This window comes from Salvelinus alpinus, chromosome 7 (assembly GCF_045679555.1).
Source record: "Salvelinus alpinus chromosome 7, SLU_Salpinus.1, whole genome shotgun sequence".
NCBI classification, from domain to species: Eukaryota; Metazoa; Chordata; class Actinopteri; order Salmoniformes; family Salmonidae; genus Salvelinus; species Salvelinus alpinus.
The window spans coordinates 16840750-16860342 of record NC_092092.1 but is presented as its reverse complement, the minus strand read 5'-3'; the positions used below and the strand labels follow the sequence as shown (position 1 = coordinate 16860342).

At 40.0% G+C, this 19593-nt stretch overlaps 1 protein-coding gene across 5 annotated transcripts in view; it reads right to left on the bottom strand.

Moving 5' to 3' along the window:
• Positions 1-19593, bottom strand: part of disc1 (DISC1 scaffold protein) — a 107519-nt gene that overhangs the window by 60742 nt on the left and 27184 nt on the right. For all 5 annotated transcript variants that reach the window (XR_011676056.1, XM_071409287.1, XM_071409289.1 and 2 more), the window contains 2 exons: positions 14477-16440; positions 1508-1577 (listed from right to left, as the gene is read on the bottom strand). Coding sequence is in view for 4 of the 5 variants with exons in the window: in XM_071409287.1 (XP_071265388.1) it covers positions 1508-1577; positions 14477-16440 (2034 nt within the window). In the remaining variant the exon portion in view is untranslated. The remainder of the gene's footprint in view (positions 1-1507; positions 1578-14476; positions 16441-19593) is intronic.

The window sequence follows — 19593 nt, the reverse complement described above, 5'->3', positions numbered from 1 at the left end:
TACTGTATATAGCCTCGCTACTGTTATTTTTCCACTGTCTTTTTACTGTTTTATTTCTTTACTTACCTATTGTTCACCTAATACCTTTTTTGCACTATTGGTTAGAGCCTGTAAGTAAGCATTTCACTGTAAGGTCCATACCTGTTGTATTCGGCGCACGTGACAAATAATCTTAGATTTTATTTGATATAGTTTGTTTTTACCAGAGACGGTAATGTGAAGAGCAACATGACCTGCACCAAAGTCAAATTAGGATTTAATGTTAGGCCAACGAGACAGTGTCCAAGTTCAGAATTTCTCAGGTAGAATGCCCTGCTTATATTTAGTCACACTCACAACCGTAAGCTATTTTATGTAATTGTCTAGCCATTTACTTGCAAATAATGATCTTGTTGTGAGTTTATTTTCCTGTGAAAAATGAATACACCTTAGCTATAGTTAAGACAATGTTAGCTGTATGATGTGGTTAACGTTAACGTTAGCTAGCTAGTTAACAAGCTAGAAACGAACCAAAACATTATTTAGAAAGTTTCTTTCAGTTGCCTGGTTTACTAGATTGACATATACTGAATTTATTTTTAAACGGATGGGTTTATTGGTGTTAAAATACACCAGTTAAGGTATTTTGGACCACCAGGCTGCTGATGTCATGCAGACTGTCGTTTTTGTGTTCATACTTTTTCATAACGACAACGACAAGTTTGATGTTGGACTAAATAGAATGTTCATGATGTCACTGCGACAAGTGTATACAGACATGTCGATAGACATAGTATAAACCAGCTTTAAGTCTTGAAATCTTTGGTTGTTTACTACACTGCTGTACTCACTCTGTTTAGCACATGGCCTCACATGTGAATCCTTAAAGAAACGAGGGGGGCTAAAGCTTAAGAGGGTGTGAATGATGCTAAATGGGTGGAGACTCTTCAGTAGGTGTACCAAAACATTCAAGGGTCATTTTCTCAAAAGTGGAGTTACAAGTTTATCAACTTTCAAAGCAGAATTACTTTCCCATTGTTCCTCAACTGTAGTGTTTGATATACCATTTTTCTAGCTCTGAGTCTATACTTTGATCCAATGTAAAAAACACAATTTCAAATTTAGCTACATAAGACCGAATCGAGCTGGTTTTCACCGGAGAAAACATCTGAGTGAACGAAACAGGACCCTTCTGTCTCAGTATGTGTAGACCATGTAGCTGCTGCTGTCTGGACATAAATAGTATGACATGCCATACTCTTTTAGTCCAGACAGCATCAGATACATGGTTTACACATACTGAGACAGAGAGGCGCTGTTTCACTGTCCAGACAGCATCAGATACATGGTCTACACATCCTGAGACAGAGAGGTGCTGTTTCCCTGTCCAGACAGCATCAGATGGGTAAGGAGGTACGGTAGGACGGGCCAGGCCCTCTAAGGCCACCTATAACGCCGGCCCTGAGACAACATAAAATTAGCAGATGTCTTAGTGTCACACAAAGTATATATTTGAATGTTCCCTCACCTGAGTCATACTCATCCTCCAGGATAGCCTTCTGCTTTAGTCTCTGCAGCTCCACCATCATGGACTCAATCTGAGACAGGAACAGAGAGACAACATGGCAAAATACAGTAGTTCAGTGGTCAAAGCACGGTGAAACATCTGCCACAGACAGAAATACGACTAATACCAGGTCAACGTGTTGCTTTACATTACTGACAGTAATACGACTAATACCAGGTCAACGTGTTGCTTTACATTACTGACAGTAATACGACTAATACCAGGTCAACGTGTTGCTTTACATTACTGACAGTAATACGACTAATACCAGGTCAACGTGTTGCTTTACATTACTGACAGTAATAACACTAATACCAGGTCAACGCGTTGCTTTACATTACTGACAGTAATACGACTAATACCAGGTCAACGTGTTGCTTTACATTACTGACAGTAATACGACTAATACCAGGTCAACGCGTTGCTTTACATTACCGACAGTAATACGACTAATACCAGGTCAACGCGTTGCTTTACATTACCGACAGTAATACGACTAATACCAGGTCAATGTGTTGCTTTACATTACTGACAGTAATACGACTAATACCAGGTCAATGTGTTGCTTTACATTACTGACAGTAATACGACTAATACCAGGTCAACGTGTTGCTTTACATTACTGACAGTAATACGACTAATACCAGGTCAACGTGTTGCTTTACATTACTGACAGTAATACGACTAATACCAGGTCAATGTGTTGCTTTACATTACTGACAGTAATACGACTAATACCAGGTCAACGTGTTGCTTTACATTACTGACAGTAATACGACTAATACCAGGTCAACGTGTTGCTTTACATTACTGACAGTAATACGACTAATACCAGGTCAACGTGTTGCTTATCATTACTGACAGTAATACGACTAATACCAGGTCAACGTGTTGCTTTACATTACTGACAGTAATACGACTAATACCAGGTCAACGCGTTGCTTTACATTACCGACAGTAATACGACTAATACCAGGTCAATGTGTTGCTTTACATTACTGACAGTAATACGACTAATACCAGGTCAATGTGTTGCTTTACATTACTGACAGTAATACGACTAATACCAGGTCAACGTGTTGCTTTACATTACTGACAGTAATACGACTAATACCAGGTCAATGTGTTGCTTTACATTACTGACAGTAATACGACTAATACCAGGTCAACGTGTTGCTTTACATTACTGACAGTAATACGACTAATACCAGGTCAACGTGTTGCTTTACATTACTGACAGTAATAACACTAATACCAGGTCAACGCGTTGCTTTACATTACCGACAGTAATACGACTAATACCAGGTCAACGTGTTGCTTTACATTACTGACAGTAATACGACTAATACCAGGTCAACGTGTTGCTTTACATTACTGACAGTAATACGACTAATACCAGGTCAATGTGTTGCTTTACATTACTGACAGTAATACGACTAATACCAGGTCAACGTGTTGCTTTACATTACTGACAGTAATACGACTAATACCAGGTCAACGTGTTGCTTTACATTACTGACAGTAATACGACTAATACCAGGTCAATGTGTTGCTTTACATTACTGACAGTAATACGACTAATACCAGGTCAACGTGTTGCTTATCATTACTGACAGTAATACGACTAATACCAGGTCAACGTGTTGCTTTACATTAGTGACAGTAATACGACTAATACCAGGTCAACGTGTTGCTTATCATTACTGGCAGTAATACGACTAATACCAGGTCAACGTGTTGCTTATCATTACTGACAGTAATACGACTAATACCAGGTCAATGTGTTGCTTTACATTACTGACAGTAATATGACTAATACCAGGTTAACGTGTTGCTTTACATTACTGACAGTAATACGACTAATACCAGGTCAACGTGTAGCTTTACATTACCGACAGTAATACGACTAATACCAGGTCAACGTGTTGCTTATCATTACTGACAGTAATATGACTAATACCAGGTTAACGTGTTGCTTTACATTACTGACAGTAATACGACTAATACCAGGTCAATGTGTTGCTTATCATTACCGACAGTAATACGACTAATACCAGGTCAACGTGTTGCTTATCATTACCGACAGTAATACGACTAATACCAGGTCAACGTGTTGCTTTACATTACTGACAGTAATACGACTAATACCAGGTCAATGTGTTGCTTTACTTTACTGACAGTAATACGACTAATACCAGGTCAACGTGTTGCTTTACATTACTGACAGTAATACGACTAATACCAGGTCAACGTGTTGCTTATCATTATTGACAGTAATATGACTAATACCAGGTTAACGTGTTGCTTTACATTACTGACAGTAATACGACTAATACCAGGTCAATGTGTTGCTTATCATTACCGACAGTAATACGACTAATACCAGGTCAACGTGTTGCTTATCATTACCGACAGTAATACGACTAATACCAGGTCAACGTGTTGCTTTACATTACTGACAGTAATACGACTAATACCAGGTCAATGTGTTGCTTTACTTTACTGACAGTAATACGACTAATACCAGGTCAACGTGTTGCTTTACATTACTGACAGTAATACGACTAATACCAGGTCAACGTGTTGCTTTACATTACTGACAGTAATAAGACTAATACCAGGTCAACGTGTTGCTTTCCATTACTGACAGTAATACGACTAATACCAGGTCAACGTGTTGCTTTACATTACTGACAGTAATACGACTAATACCAGGTCAACGTGTTGCTTTACATTACTGACAGTAATACGACTAATACCAGGTCAACGTGTTGCTTTACATTACTGACAGTAATAACACTAATACCAGGTCAACGCGTTGCTTTACATTACCGACAGTAATACGACTAATACCAGGTCAACGTGTTGCTTTACATTACTGACAGTAATACGACTAATACCAGGTCAACGTGTTGCTTTACATTACTGACAGTAATACGACTAATACCAGGTCAATGTGTTGCTTTACATTACTGACAGTAATACGACTAATACCAGGTCAACGTGTTGCTTTACATTACTGACAGTAATACGACTAATACCAGGTCAACGTGTTGCTTTACATTACTGACAGTAATACGACTAATACCAGGTCAATGTGTTGCTTTACATTACTGACAGTAATACGACTAATACCAGGTCAACGTGTTGCTTATCATTACTGACAGTAATACGACTAATACCAGGTCAACGTGTTGCTTTACATTACTGACAGTAATACGACTAATACCAGGTCAACGTGTTGCTTATCATTACTGACAGTAATACGACTAATACCAGGTCAACGTGTTGCTTATCATTACTGACAGTAATACGACTAATACCAGGTCAACGCGTTGCTTTACATTACTGACAGTAATACGACTAATACCAGGTCAACGCGTTGCTTTACATTACCGACAGTAATACGACTAATACCAGGTCAACGTGTTGCTTTACATTACTGACAGTAATACGACTAATACCAGGTCAACGTGTTGCTTTACATTACTGACAGTAATACGACTAATACCAGGTCAACGTGTTGCTTTACATTACTGACAGTAATACGACTAATACCAGGTCAACGTGTTGCTTTACATTACTGACAGTAATACGACTAATACCAGGTCAACGTGTTGCTTTACATTACTGACAGTAATACGACTAATACCAGGTCAATGTGTTGCTTTACATTACTGACAGTAATACGACTAATACCAGGTCAACGTGTTGCTTATCATTACTGACAGTAATACGACTAATACCAGGTCAACGTGTTGCTTTACATTACTGACAGTAATACGACTAATACCAGGTCAACGTGTTGCTTATCATTACTGACAGTAATACGACTAATACCAGGTCAACGTGTTGCTTTACATTACTGACAGTAATACGACTAATACCAGGTCAACGCGTTGCTTTACATTACCGACAGTAATACGACTAATACCAGGTCAACGTGTTGCTTTACATTACTGACAGTAATACGACTAATACCAGGTCAACGTGTTGCTTTACATTACTGACAGTAATACGACTAATACCAGGTCAACGCGTTGCTTTACATTACCGACAGTAATACGACTAATACCAGGTCAACGTGTTGCTTTACATTACTGACAGTAATACGACTAATACCAGGTCAATGTGTTGCTTTACATTACTGACAGTAATACGACTAATACCAGGTCAACGTGTTGCTTTACATTACTGACAGTAATACGACTAATACCAGGTCAACGTGTTGCTTTACATTACTGACAGTAATACGACTAATACCAGGTCAATGTGTTGCTTTACATTACTGACAGTAATACGACTAATACCAGGTCAACGTGTTGCTTATCATTACTGACAGTAATACGACTAATACCAGGTCAACGTGTTGCTTTACATTACTGACAGTAATACGACTAATACCAGGTCAACGTGTTGCTTATCATTACTGACAGTAATACGACTAATACCAGGTCAACGTGTTGCTTTACATTAGTGACAGTAATACGACTAATACCAGGTCAACGTGTTGCTTATCATTACTGGCAGTAATACGACTAATACCAGGTCAACGTGTTGCTTATCATTACTGACAGTAATACGACTAATACCAGGTCAATGTGTTGCTTTACATTACTGACAGTAATATGACTAATACCAGGTTAACGTGTTGCTTTACATTACTGACAGTAATACGACTAATACCAGGTCAACGTGTAGCTTTACATTACCGACAGTAATACGACTAATACCAGGTCAACGTGTTGCTTATCATTACTGACAGTAATATGACTAATACCAGGTTAACGTGTTGCTTTACATTACTGACAGTAATACGACTAATACCAGGTCAATGTGTTGCTTATCATTACCGACAGTAATACGACTAATACCAGGTCAACGTGTTGCTTATCATTACCGACAGTAATACGACTAATACCAGGTCAACGTGTTGCTTTACATTACTGACAGTAATACGACTAATACCAGGTCAATGTGTTGCTTTACTTTACTGACAGTAATACGACTAATACCAGGTCAACGTGTTGCTTTACATTACTGACAGTAATACGACTAATACCAGGTCAACGTGTTGCTTATCATTATTGACAGTAATATGACTAATACCAGGTTAACGTGTTGCTTTACATTACTGACAGTAATACGACTAATACCAGGTCAACGTGTTGCTTATCATTACTGACAGTAATACGACTAATACCAGGTCAACGTGTTGCTTTACATTACTGACAGTAATACGACTAATACCAGGTCAACGCGTTGCTTTACATTACTGACAGTAATACGACTAATACCAGGTCAACGCGTTGCTTTACATTACCGACAGTAATACGACTAATACCAGGTCAACGTGTTGCTTTACATTACTGACAGTAATACGACTAATACCAGGTCAACGTGTTGCTTTACATTACTGACAGTAATACGACTAATACCAGGTCAACGTGTTGCTTTACATTACTGACAGTAATACGACTAATACCAGGTCAACGTGTTGCTTTACATTACTGACAGTAATACGACTAATACCAGGTCAATGTGTTGCTTTACATTACTGACAGTAATACGACTAATACCAGGTCAACGTGTTGCTTATCATTACTGACAGTAATACGACTAATACCAGGTCAACGTGTTGCTTTACATTACTGACAGTAATACGACTAATACCAGGTCAACGTGTTGCTTATCATTACTGACAGTAATACGACTAATACCAGGTCAACGTGTTGCTTATCATTACTGACAGTAATACGACTAATACCAGGTCAACGTGTTGCTTTACATTACTGACAGTAATACGACTAATACCAGGTCAACGCGTTGCTTTACATTACCGACAGTAATACGACTAATACCAGGTCAACGTGTTGCTTTACATTACTGACAGTAATACGACTAATACCAGGTCAACGTGTTGCTTTACATTACTGACAGTAATACGACTAATACCAGGTCAACGCGTTGCTTTACATTACCGACAGTAATACGACTAATACCAGGTCAACGTGTTGCTTTACATTACTGACAGTAATACGACTAATACCAGGTCAACGTGTTGCTTTACATTACTGACAGTAATACGACTAATACCAGGTCAACGTGTTGCTTTACATTACTGACAGTAATACGACTAATACCAGGTCAACGTGTTGCTTTACATTACTGACAGTAATACGACTAATACCAGGTCAATGTGTTGCTTTACATTACTGACAGTAATACGACTAATACCAGGTCAACGTGTTGCTTATCATTACTGACAGTAATACGACTAATACCAGGTCAACGTGTTGCTTTACATTACTGACAGTAATACGACTAATACCAGGTCAACGTGTTGCTTATCATTACTGACAGTAATACGACTAATACCAGGTCAACGTGTTGCTTTACATTAGTGACAGTAATACGACTAATACCAGGTCAACGTGTTGCTTATCATTACTGACAGTAATACGACTAATACCAGGTCAACGTGTTGCTTATCATTACTGACAGTAATACGACTAATACCAGGTCAACGTGTTGCTTTACATTACTGACAGTAATACGACTAATACCAGGTCAATGTGTTGCTTATCATTACCGACAGTAATACGACTAATACCAGGTCAACGTGTTGCTTATCATTACCGACAGTAATACGACTAATACCAGGTCAACGTGTTGCTTTACATTACTGACAGTAATACGACTAATACCAGGTCAATGTGTTGCTTTACGTTACTGACAGTAATACGACTAATACCAGGTCAACGTGTTGCTTTACATTACTGACAGTAATACGACTAATACCAGGTCAACGTGTTGCTTTACATTACTGACAGTAATAAGACTAATACCAGGTCAACGTGTTGCTTTCCATTACTGACAGTAATACGACTAATACCAGGTCAACGTGTTGCTTTACATTACTGACAGTAATACGACTAATACCAGGTCAACGTGTTGCTTTACATTACTGACAGTAATACGACTAATACCAGGTCAACGTGTTGCTTTACATTACTGACAGTAATAACACTAATACCAGGTCAACTTGTTGCTTTCCATTACTGACAGTAATACGACTAATACCAGGTCAACGTGTTGCTTTACATTACTGACAGTAATACGACTAATACCAGGTCAACGTGTTGCTTTACATTACTGACAGTAATACGACTAATACCAGGTCAACGTGTTGCTTTACATTACTGACAGTAATACGACTAATATCAGGTCAACGTGTTGCTTTACATTACTGACAGTAATACGACTAATACCAGGTCAACGTGTTGCTTTACATTACTGACAGTAATACGACTAATACCAGGTCAACGTGTTGCTTTACATTACTGACAGTAATACGACTAATACCAGGTCAACGTGTTGCTTTACATTACTGACAGTAATACGACTAATACCAGGTCAACGTGTTGCTTTACATTACTGACAGTAATACGACTAATACCAGGTCAACGTGTTGCTTATCATTACCGACAGTAATACGACTAATACCAGGTCAACGTGTTGCTTATCATTACCGACAGTAATACGACTAATACCAGGTCAACGTGTTGCTTTACATTACTGACAGTAATACGACTAATACCAGGTCAACGTGTTGCTTTACTTTACTGACAGTAATACGACTAATACCAGGTCAACGTGTTGCTTTACATTACTGACAGTAATACGACTAATACCAGGTCAACGTGTTGCTTTACATTACTGACAGTAATAAGACTAATACCAGGTCAACGTGTTGCTTTCCATTACTGACAGTAATACGACTAATACCAGGTCAACGTGTTGCTTTACATTACTGACAGTAATACGACTAATACCAGGTCAACGTGTTGCTTTACATTACTGACAGTAATACGACTAATACCAGGTCAACGTGTTGCTTTACATTACTGACAGTAATAACACTAATACCAGGTCAACTTGTTGCTTTCCATTACTGACAGTAATACGACTAATACCAGGTCAACGTGTTGCTTTACATTACTGACAGTAATACGACTAATACCAGGTCAACGTGTTGCTTTACATTACTGACAGTAATACGACTAATACCAGGTCAACGTGTTGCTTTACATTACTGACAGTAATACGACTAATATCAGGTCAACGTGTTGCTTTACATTACTGACAGTAATACGACTAATACCAGGTCAACGTGTTGCTTTACATTACTGACAGTAATACGACTAATACCAGGTCAACGTGTTGCTTTACATTACTGACAGTAATACGACTAATACCAGGTCAACGTGTTGCTTTACATTACTGACAGTAATACGACTAATACCAGGTCAACGTGTTGCTTTACATTACTGACAGTAATACGACTAATACCAGGTCAATGTGTTGCTTTACATTACCGACAGTAATACGACTAATACCAGGTCAACGTGTTGCTTTACATTACTGACAGTAATATGACTAATACCAGGTCAACGTGTTGCTTTACATTACTGACAGTAATACGACTAATACCAGGTCAACGTGTTGCTTTACATTACTGACAGTAATACGACTAATACCAGGTCAATGTGTTGCTTTACATTACTGACAGTAATACGACTAATACCAGGTCAATGTGTTGCTTTACATTACTGACAGTAATACGACTAATACCAGGTCAACGTGTTGCTTTACATTACTGACAGTAATACGACTAATACCAGGTCAACGTGTTGCTTTCCATTACTGACAGTAATACGACTAATACCAGGTCAACGTGTTGCTTTCCATTACTGACAGTAATACGACTAATACCAGGTCAACGTGTTGCTTTCCATTACTGACAGTAATACGACTAATACCAGGTCAACGTGTTGCTTTACATTACTGACAGTAATACGACTAATACCAGGTCAACGTGTTGCTTTACATTACTGACAGTAATAACACTAATACCAGGTCAACTTGTTGCTTTCCATTACTGACAGTAATACGACTAATACCAGGTCAACGTGTTGCTTTACATTACTGACAGTAATACGACTAATACCAGGTCAACGTGTTGCTTTACATTACTGACAGTAATACGACTAATACCAGGTCAACGTGTTGCTTTACATTACTGACAGTAATACGACTAATACCAGGTCAACGTGTTGCTTTACATTACTGACAGTAATACGACTAATACCAGGTCAACGTGTTGCTTTACATTACTGACAGTAATACGACTAATACCAGGTCAACGTGTTGCTTTACATTAGTGACAGTAATACGACTAATACCAGGTCAACGTGTTGCTTATCATTACCGACAGTAATACGACTAATACCAGGTCAACGTGTTGCTTTACATTACTGACAGTAATACGACTAATACCAGGTCAATGTGTTGCTTTACTTTACTGACAGTAATACGACTAATACCAGGTCAACGTGTTGCTTTACATTACTGACAGTAATACGACTAATACCAGGTCAACGTGTTGCTTATCATTATTGACAGTAATATGACTAATACCAGGTTAACGTGTTGCTTTACATTACTGACAGTAATACGACTAATACCAGGTCAACGTGTTGCTTATCATTACTGACAGTAATACGACTAATACCAGGTCAACGTGTTGCTTTACATTACTGACAGTAATACGACTAATACCAGGTCAACGCGTTGCTTTACATTACTGACAGTAATACGACTAATACCAGGTCAACGCGTTGCTTTACATTACCGACAGTAATACGACTAATACCAGGTCAACGTGTTGCTTTACATTACTGACAGTAATACGACTAATACCAGGTCAACGTGTTGCTTTACATTACTGACAGTAATACGACTAATACCAGGTCAACGTGTTGCTTTACATTACTGACAGTAATACGACTAATACCAGGTCAACGTGTTGCTTTACATTACTGACAGTAATACGACTAATACCAGGTCAATGTGTTGCTTTACATTACTGACAGTAATACGACTAATACCAGGTCAACGTGTTGCTTATCATTACTGACAGTAATACGACTAATACCAGGTCAACGTGTTGCTTTACATTACTGACAGTAATACGACTAATACCAGGTCAACGTGTTGCTTATCATTACTGACAGTAATACGACTAATACCAGGTCAACGTGTTGCTTTACATTACTGACAGTAATACGACTAATACCAGGTCAACGTGTTGCTTTACATTACTGACAGTAATACGACTAATACCAGGTCAACGCGTTGCTTTACATTACCGACAGTAATACGACTAATACCAGGTCAACGTGTTGCTTTACATTACTGACAGTAATACGACTAATACCAGGTCAACGTGTTGCTTTACATTACTGACAGTAATACGACTAATACCAGGTCAACGCGTTGCTTTACATTACCGACAGTAATACGACTAATACCAGGTCAACGTGTTGCTTTACATTACTGACAGTAATACGACTAATACCAGGTCAACGTGTTGCTTTACATTACTGACAGTAATACGACTAATACCAGGTCAACGTGTTGCTTTACATTACTGACAGTAATACGACTAATACCAGGTCAACGTGTTGCTTTACATTACTGACAGTAATACGACTAATACCAGGTCAATGTGTTGCTTTACATTACTGACAGTAATACGACTAATACCAGGTCAACGTGTTGCTTATCATTACTGACAGTAATACGACTAATACCAGGTCAACGTGTTGCTTTACATTACTGACAGTAATACGACTAATACCAGGTCAACGTGTTGCTTATCATTACTGACAGTAATACGACTAATACCAGGTCAACGTGTTGCTTATCATTACTGACAGTAATACGACTAATACCAGGTCAACGTGTTGCTTTACATTAGTGACAGTAATACGACTAATACCAGGTCAACGTGTTGCTTATCATTACTGACAGTAATACGACTAATACCAGGTCAACGTGTTGCTTATCATTACTGACAGTAATACGACTAATACCAGGTCAACGTGTTGCTTTACATTACTGACAGTAATACGACTAATACCAGGTCAACGTGTTGCTTATCATTACCGACAGTAATACGACTAATACCAGGTCAACGTGTTGCTTATCATTACCGACAGTAATACGACTAATACCAGGTCAACGTGTTGCTTTACATTACTGACAGTAATACGACTAATACCAGGTCAATGTGTTGCTTTACTTTACTGACAGTAATACGACTAATACCAGGTCAACGTGTTGCTTTACATTACTGACAGTAATACGACTAATACCAGGTCAACGTGTTGCTTTACATTACTGACAGTAATAAGACTAATACCAGGTCAACGTGTTGCTTTCCATTACTGACAGTAATACGACTAATACCAGGTCAACGTGTTGCTTTACATTACTGACAGTAATACGACTAATACCAGGTCAACGTGTTGCTTTACATTACTGACAGTAATACGACTAATACCAGGTCAACGTGTTGCTTTACATTACTGACAGTAATACGACTAATACCAGGTCAACGTGTTGCTTTACATTACTGACAGTAATACGACTAATACCAGGTCAACGTGTTGCTTTACATTACTGACAGTAATACGACTAATACCAGGTCAACGTGTTGCTTTACATTACTGACAGTAATACGACTAATACCAGGTCAATGTGTTGCTTTACATTACCGACAGTAATACGACTAATACCAGGTCAACGTGTTGCTTTACATTACTGACAGTAATATGACTAATACCAGGTCAACGTGTTGCTTTACATTACTGACAGTAATACGACTAATACCAGGTCAACGTGTTGCTTTACATTACTGACAGTAATACGACTAATACCAGGTCAATGTGTTGCTTTACATTACTGACAGTAATACGACTAATACCAGGTCAATGTGTTGCTTTACATTACTGACAGTAATACGACTAATACCAGGTCAACGTGTTGCTTTACATTACTGACAGTAATACGACTAATACCAGGTCAACGTGTTGCTTTCCATTACTGACAGTAATACGACTAATACCAGGTCAACGTGTTGCTTTCCATTACTGACAGTAATACGACTAATACCAGGTCAACGTGTTGCTTTCCATTACTGACAGTAATACGACTAATACCAGGTCAACGTGTTGCTTTACATTACTGACAGTAATACGACTAATACCAGGTCAACGTGTTGCTTTACATTACTGACAGTAATAACACTAATACCAGGTCAACTTGTTGCTTTCCATTACTGACAGTAATACGACTAATACCAGGTCAACGTGTTGCTTTACATTACTGACAGTAATACGACTAATACCAGGTCAACGTGTTGCTTTACATTACTGACAGTAATACGACTAATACCAGGTCAACGTGTTGCTTTACATTACTGACAGTAATACGACTAATACCAGGTCAACGTGTTGCTTTACATTACTGACAGTAATACGACTAATACCAGGTCAACGTGTTGCTTTACATTACTGACAGTAATACGACTAATACCAGGTCAACGTGTTGCTTTACATTACTGACAGTAATACGACTAATACCAGGTCAATGTGTTGCTTTACATTACCGACAGTAATACGACTAATACCAGGTCAACGTGTTGCTTTACATTACTGACAGTAATATGACTAATACCAGGTCAACGTGTTGCTTTACATTACTGACAGTAATACGACTAATACCAGGTCAATGTGTTGCTTTACATTACTGACAGTAATACGACTAATACCAGGTCAATGTGTTGCTTTACATTACTGACAGTAATACGACTAATACCAGGTCAATGTGTTGCTTTACATTACTGACAGTAATACGACTAATACCAGGTCAATGTGTTGCTTTCCCTTACTGACAGTAATACGACTAATACCAGGTCAATGTGTTGCTTTACATTACTGAGTACAGAACTAAACTATTATAGCAGAACGTAGCTCTTCTAAATGACCCCATATGTATAAAATACATCTATGGTTCAAGACATACCTTAGTATTAGTACGGTTGTTGTGCAGGCAATCTTGAAGGACACCCTCGTACTTCTTGAGCAGTTGGTCCCAGCCCTGGTCCTGGTCCTGGTCCTGGTCTGGAACGCAGTCATTCCATGCAGAGGCAGTAGTGGGCGTGGCACTCTCATACCCTGAGGTGAGGGAGGAGACAGTGGCAGTAGTGGGCGTGGCACCCTCATACCCTGAGGTGAGGGAGGAGACAGTGGCAGTAGTGGGCGTGGCACTCTCATACCCTGAGGTGAGGGAGGAGACAGTGGCAGCGTCAGAGTCCTCCGCTACTGACAGGGAGGAGGAAGCTTCTGTGTCCAGAGAGGAGGAGTCACAGTCAGGCTCCACCTCCGTTAGGTCAGAGGTCACAGAGGAGGGTAACTCCGCCCGCGGACGTGGTCCCGCCCTCTCCCGGCCCTCCCAGTGGCGGTCCTGCCACACCCAAGGTGAGAGCCGGTCCCGTACTCCGTCTGATTGGCTGAGAGGAACGGAGCCTGGCTCTGATTGGACACGACTCGGAGTTGACAGTTTTGAAACAGAAAGCCCCAAAGAGAGACCCAAAACTCCTAGTCGTGATTGGTTGGAGCTCGAGCCAAATGCCCTGGATGGTAATTGGTCAAGGGGGGCTGATACAGGTTGGCAGGGTGGGACAGACCCAGACAACTCCAGTGGTTCTGAGTGGGATGGGACTGATCCAGTTCTTAACGACCTAGCTGAGGACTGATCCAGCGGGTCTGGGTCTAGACTAGGGGAGCTGTTCAGTGGTTGTGGGTCTGGGTTTAGGCCAGGGGAGCTGTTCAGTGGTTGTGGGTCTGGGTTTAGGCCAGGGGACCTGTTCAGTGGTTGTGGGTCTGGGTTTAGGCCAGGAGAGCTGTTCAGTGGTTGTGGGTCTGGGTTTAGGACAGGAGAGCTGTTCAGTGGTTGTGGGTCTGGGTTTAGGCCAGGAGAGCTGTTCAGTGGTTGTGGGTCTGGGTTTAGGCCAGGAGAGCTGTTCAGTGGTTGTGGGTCTGGGTTTAGGCCAGGGGGCCTCTCACCAGCTGCAGTGTCTGTATCTGTCCTGTGACTGGAGCTCAGTGAATCAAGGCTCAGTGACTGTTGGATGAAGCTGAAAGAAGAGCTGAAGGGGGTGTCCCCTGAAGGAGGTGGCCTGGAGTGGCAGGTAGGCTGGGGGGACTGGGATGACCTGGAGCCAGTGGAACCAGAGGGACAGGTCCTGGAGTTAGGGGACCTGGGTCTGGACTTAGGAGGGCAGAACTGAGTGGCAGAGGCAGCAGAACTAGACCCGGCGTTAGGGCTCAAGAGGCAGGGCTGTAGGGGGATTGACCCTGGGGTCAACCTGAAGTCACTCTGAGGGCTGGGGGAACTGGCCTGAGGGTTGGATGATGAAAACTTAGTGACACAACACCCCTCTTCCTGTGAGAGAGGAGGAGGAGAGGATGAGAGGAGAGGAGGGGTGGGAGAGGAGAGGAGAGGAAGAGTGGGAGAGGAAAGGAGAAGAGGAAGAGTAGGAGAGGAGGAAATTAAGTGGTTGTTTTGGTAACTTAGGGATGGTTTGTATGCTTCTGAGCTGTATGTCTCCAGAGGAGAGAGCTGCTGGCTGACTGAGACACATGAGCCAGCTGGTGGTACATGTAGTCTCAGGGTGTTGCTCGTCTTTATGACATCACTGTGCCCGTTCTGCCTGTTCATCCCATGACATCCAGATGCCCCGTTGGTCAGGCAGGCTGTCCTCCCCTCCTCCCCAGCCAGGGTGCTCTGTAGCCTGTGTAACTCTGTCCTCCCCTCCTCCCCAGCCAGGGTGCTCTGTAGCCTGTGTAACTCTGTCCTCCCCTCCTCCCCAGCCAGGGTGCTCTGTAGCCTGTGTAACTCTGTCCTCAGGTACTCTGGGCGCCGGTGCTGCTGGAGCCTCTTGCAGGTGGAGCTGCCAGCTGATGACGTGGGTGTGCCCAAGCCACCTGTCAAGAGGGAGATTAGATTAGCCATTAAACTAGGCTGCAGGTTGGCAACAACACCACACAGAGTAACACAACACAGAGTAACACAACACAGAGTAACACAACACAGAGTAACACAACACAGAGTAACACAACACAGAGTAACACAACACAGAGTAACACAACACAGAGTAACACAATACAGAGTAACACAATACAGAGTAACACAACACAGAGTAACACAACACAGAGTAACACAACACAGAGTAACACAATACAGTGTAACACAATACAGAGTAACACAACACAGAGTAACACAACACAGAGTAACACAACACAGAGTAACACAACACAGAGTAACACAACACAGAGTAACACAATACAGAGTAACACAATACAACACAGAGTAACACAATACAACACAGAGTAACACAACACAGAGTAACACAACACAGAGTAACACAACACAGAGTAACACAATACAGTGTAACACAATACAGAGTAACACAATACAACACAGAGTAACACAACACAGAGTAACACAACACAGAGTAACACAACACAGAGTAACACAACACAGAGTAACACAATACAGAGTAACACAATACAGAGTAACACAATACAACACAGAGTAACACAACACAGAGTAACACAACACAGAGTAACACAACACAGAGTAACACAATACAACACAGAGTAACACAACACAGAGTAACACAACACAGAGTAACATAACACAGAGTAACATAACACAGAGTAACACAACACAGAGTAACACAACACAGAGTAACATAACACAAAGTAACACAACACAGAGTAACATAACACAGAGTAACACAATACAGAGTAACACAACACAGAGTAACATAACACAGAGTAACACAACACAGAGTAACACAACACAGAGTAACACAATACAACACAGAGTAACACAACACAGAGTAACATAACACAGAGTAACACAACACAGAGTAACACAACACAGAGTAACACAACACAGAGTAACACAACACAGAGTAACACAACACAGAGTAACATAACACAGAGTAACACAACACAGAGTAACACAACACAGAGTAACATAACACAGAGTAACACAACACAGAGTAACACAATACAACACAGAGTAACACAATACAACACAGAGTAACACAACACAGAGTAACACAACACAGAGTAACACAACACAGAGTAACATAACACAGAGTAACACAACACAGAGTAACATAACACAGAGTAACACAACACAGAGTAACATAACACAACACAGAGTAACACAACACAGAGTAACACAACACAGAGTAACATAACACAGAGTAACACAACACAGAGTAACACAATACAACACAGAGTAACACAATACAACACAGAGTAACACAACACAGAGTAACACAACACAGAGTAACATAACACAGAGTAACACAACACAGAGTAACATAACACAGAGTAACACAACACAGAGTAACATAACACAACACAGAGTAACACAATACAACACAGAGTAACACAACACAGAGTAACACAATACAGAGTAACACAATACAGAGTAACACAATACAGAGTAACACAACACAGAGTAACACAATACACACAGAGTAACATAACACAGAGTAACACAACACAGAGTAACATAACAGAGTAACACAACACAGAGTAATACAACACAGAGTAACACAATACAACACAGAGTAACATAATACAGAGTAACATAACACAGAGTAACACAATACAACACAGAGTAACACAACACAGAGTAACATAACACAGAGTAACACAACACAGAGTAACACAACACAGAGTAACTCAACACAGAGTAACATAACAGAGTAACACAACACAGAGTAACACAACACAGAGTAACACAATACAACACAGAGTAACACAACACAGAGTAACATAACACAGAGTAACACAACACAGAGTAACATAACACATAGTAACATAACACAAAGTAACACAACACAGAGTAACATAACACAGAGTAACAACACAGAGTAACACAACACAGAGTAATACAATACAACACAGAGTAACATAATACAGAGTAACATAACACAGAGTAACATAACACAACACAGAGTAACACAACACAGAGTAACATAACACAGAGTAACACAACACAGAGTAACACAACACAGAGTAACACAATACAACACAGAGTAACATAACACAACACAGAGTAATACAATACAACACAGAGTAACATAATACAGAGTAACACAATACAACACAGAGTAACACAATACAACACAGAGTAACACAATACAACACAGAGTAACATAACACAACACAGAGTAACACAACACAGAGTAACATAACACACACAGAGTAACACAACACAGAGTAACATAACACAACACAGAGTAACACAATACAACACAGAGTAACATAACACAATACAGAGTAACATAACACAGAGTAACATAATACAGAGTAACACAATACAACACAGAGTAACACAACACAGAGTAACACAATACAGAGTAACACAACACAACACAACACAGAGGAATACAATACAACACAGAGTAACACAATACAACACAGAGTAACATAACACACACAGAGTAACATAATACAGAGTAAGACAATACAACACAGAGTAACACAACACAGAGTAACACAATACAGAGTAACACAACACAACACAGAGGAATACAATACAACACAGAGTAACACAATACAACACAGAGTAACATAACACACACAGAGTAACATAACACAGAGTAACACAACACAGAGTAACATAACACAGAGTAACACAACACAGAGTAACACAACACAGAGTAACACAATACAGAGTAACACAACACAACACAGAGGAATACAATACAACACAGAGTAACACAATACAACACAGAGTAACACAACACAGAGTAACACAACACAGAGTAACATAATACAGAGTAACACAATACAACACAGAGTAACACAATACAACACAGAGTAACATAACACAACACAGAGTAACACAACACAGAGTAATACAACACAGCACAGAGTAACACAATACAACACAGAGTAACACAATACAACACAGAGTAACATAACACAACACAGAGTAATACAATACAACACAGAGTAACATAATACAGAGTAACACAATACAACACAGAGTAACACAATACAACACAGAGTAACACAATACAACACAGAGTAACATAACACAACACA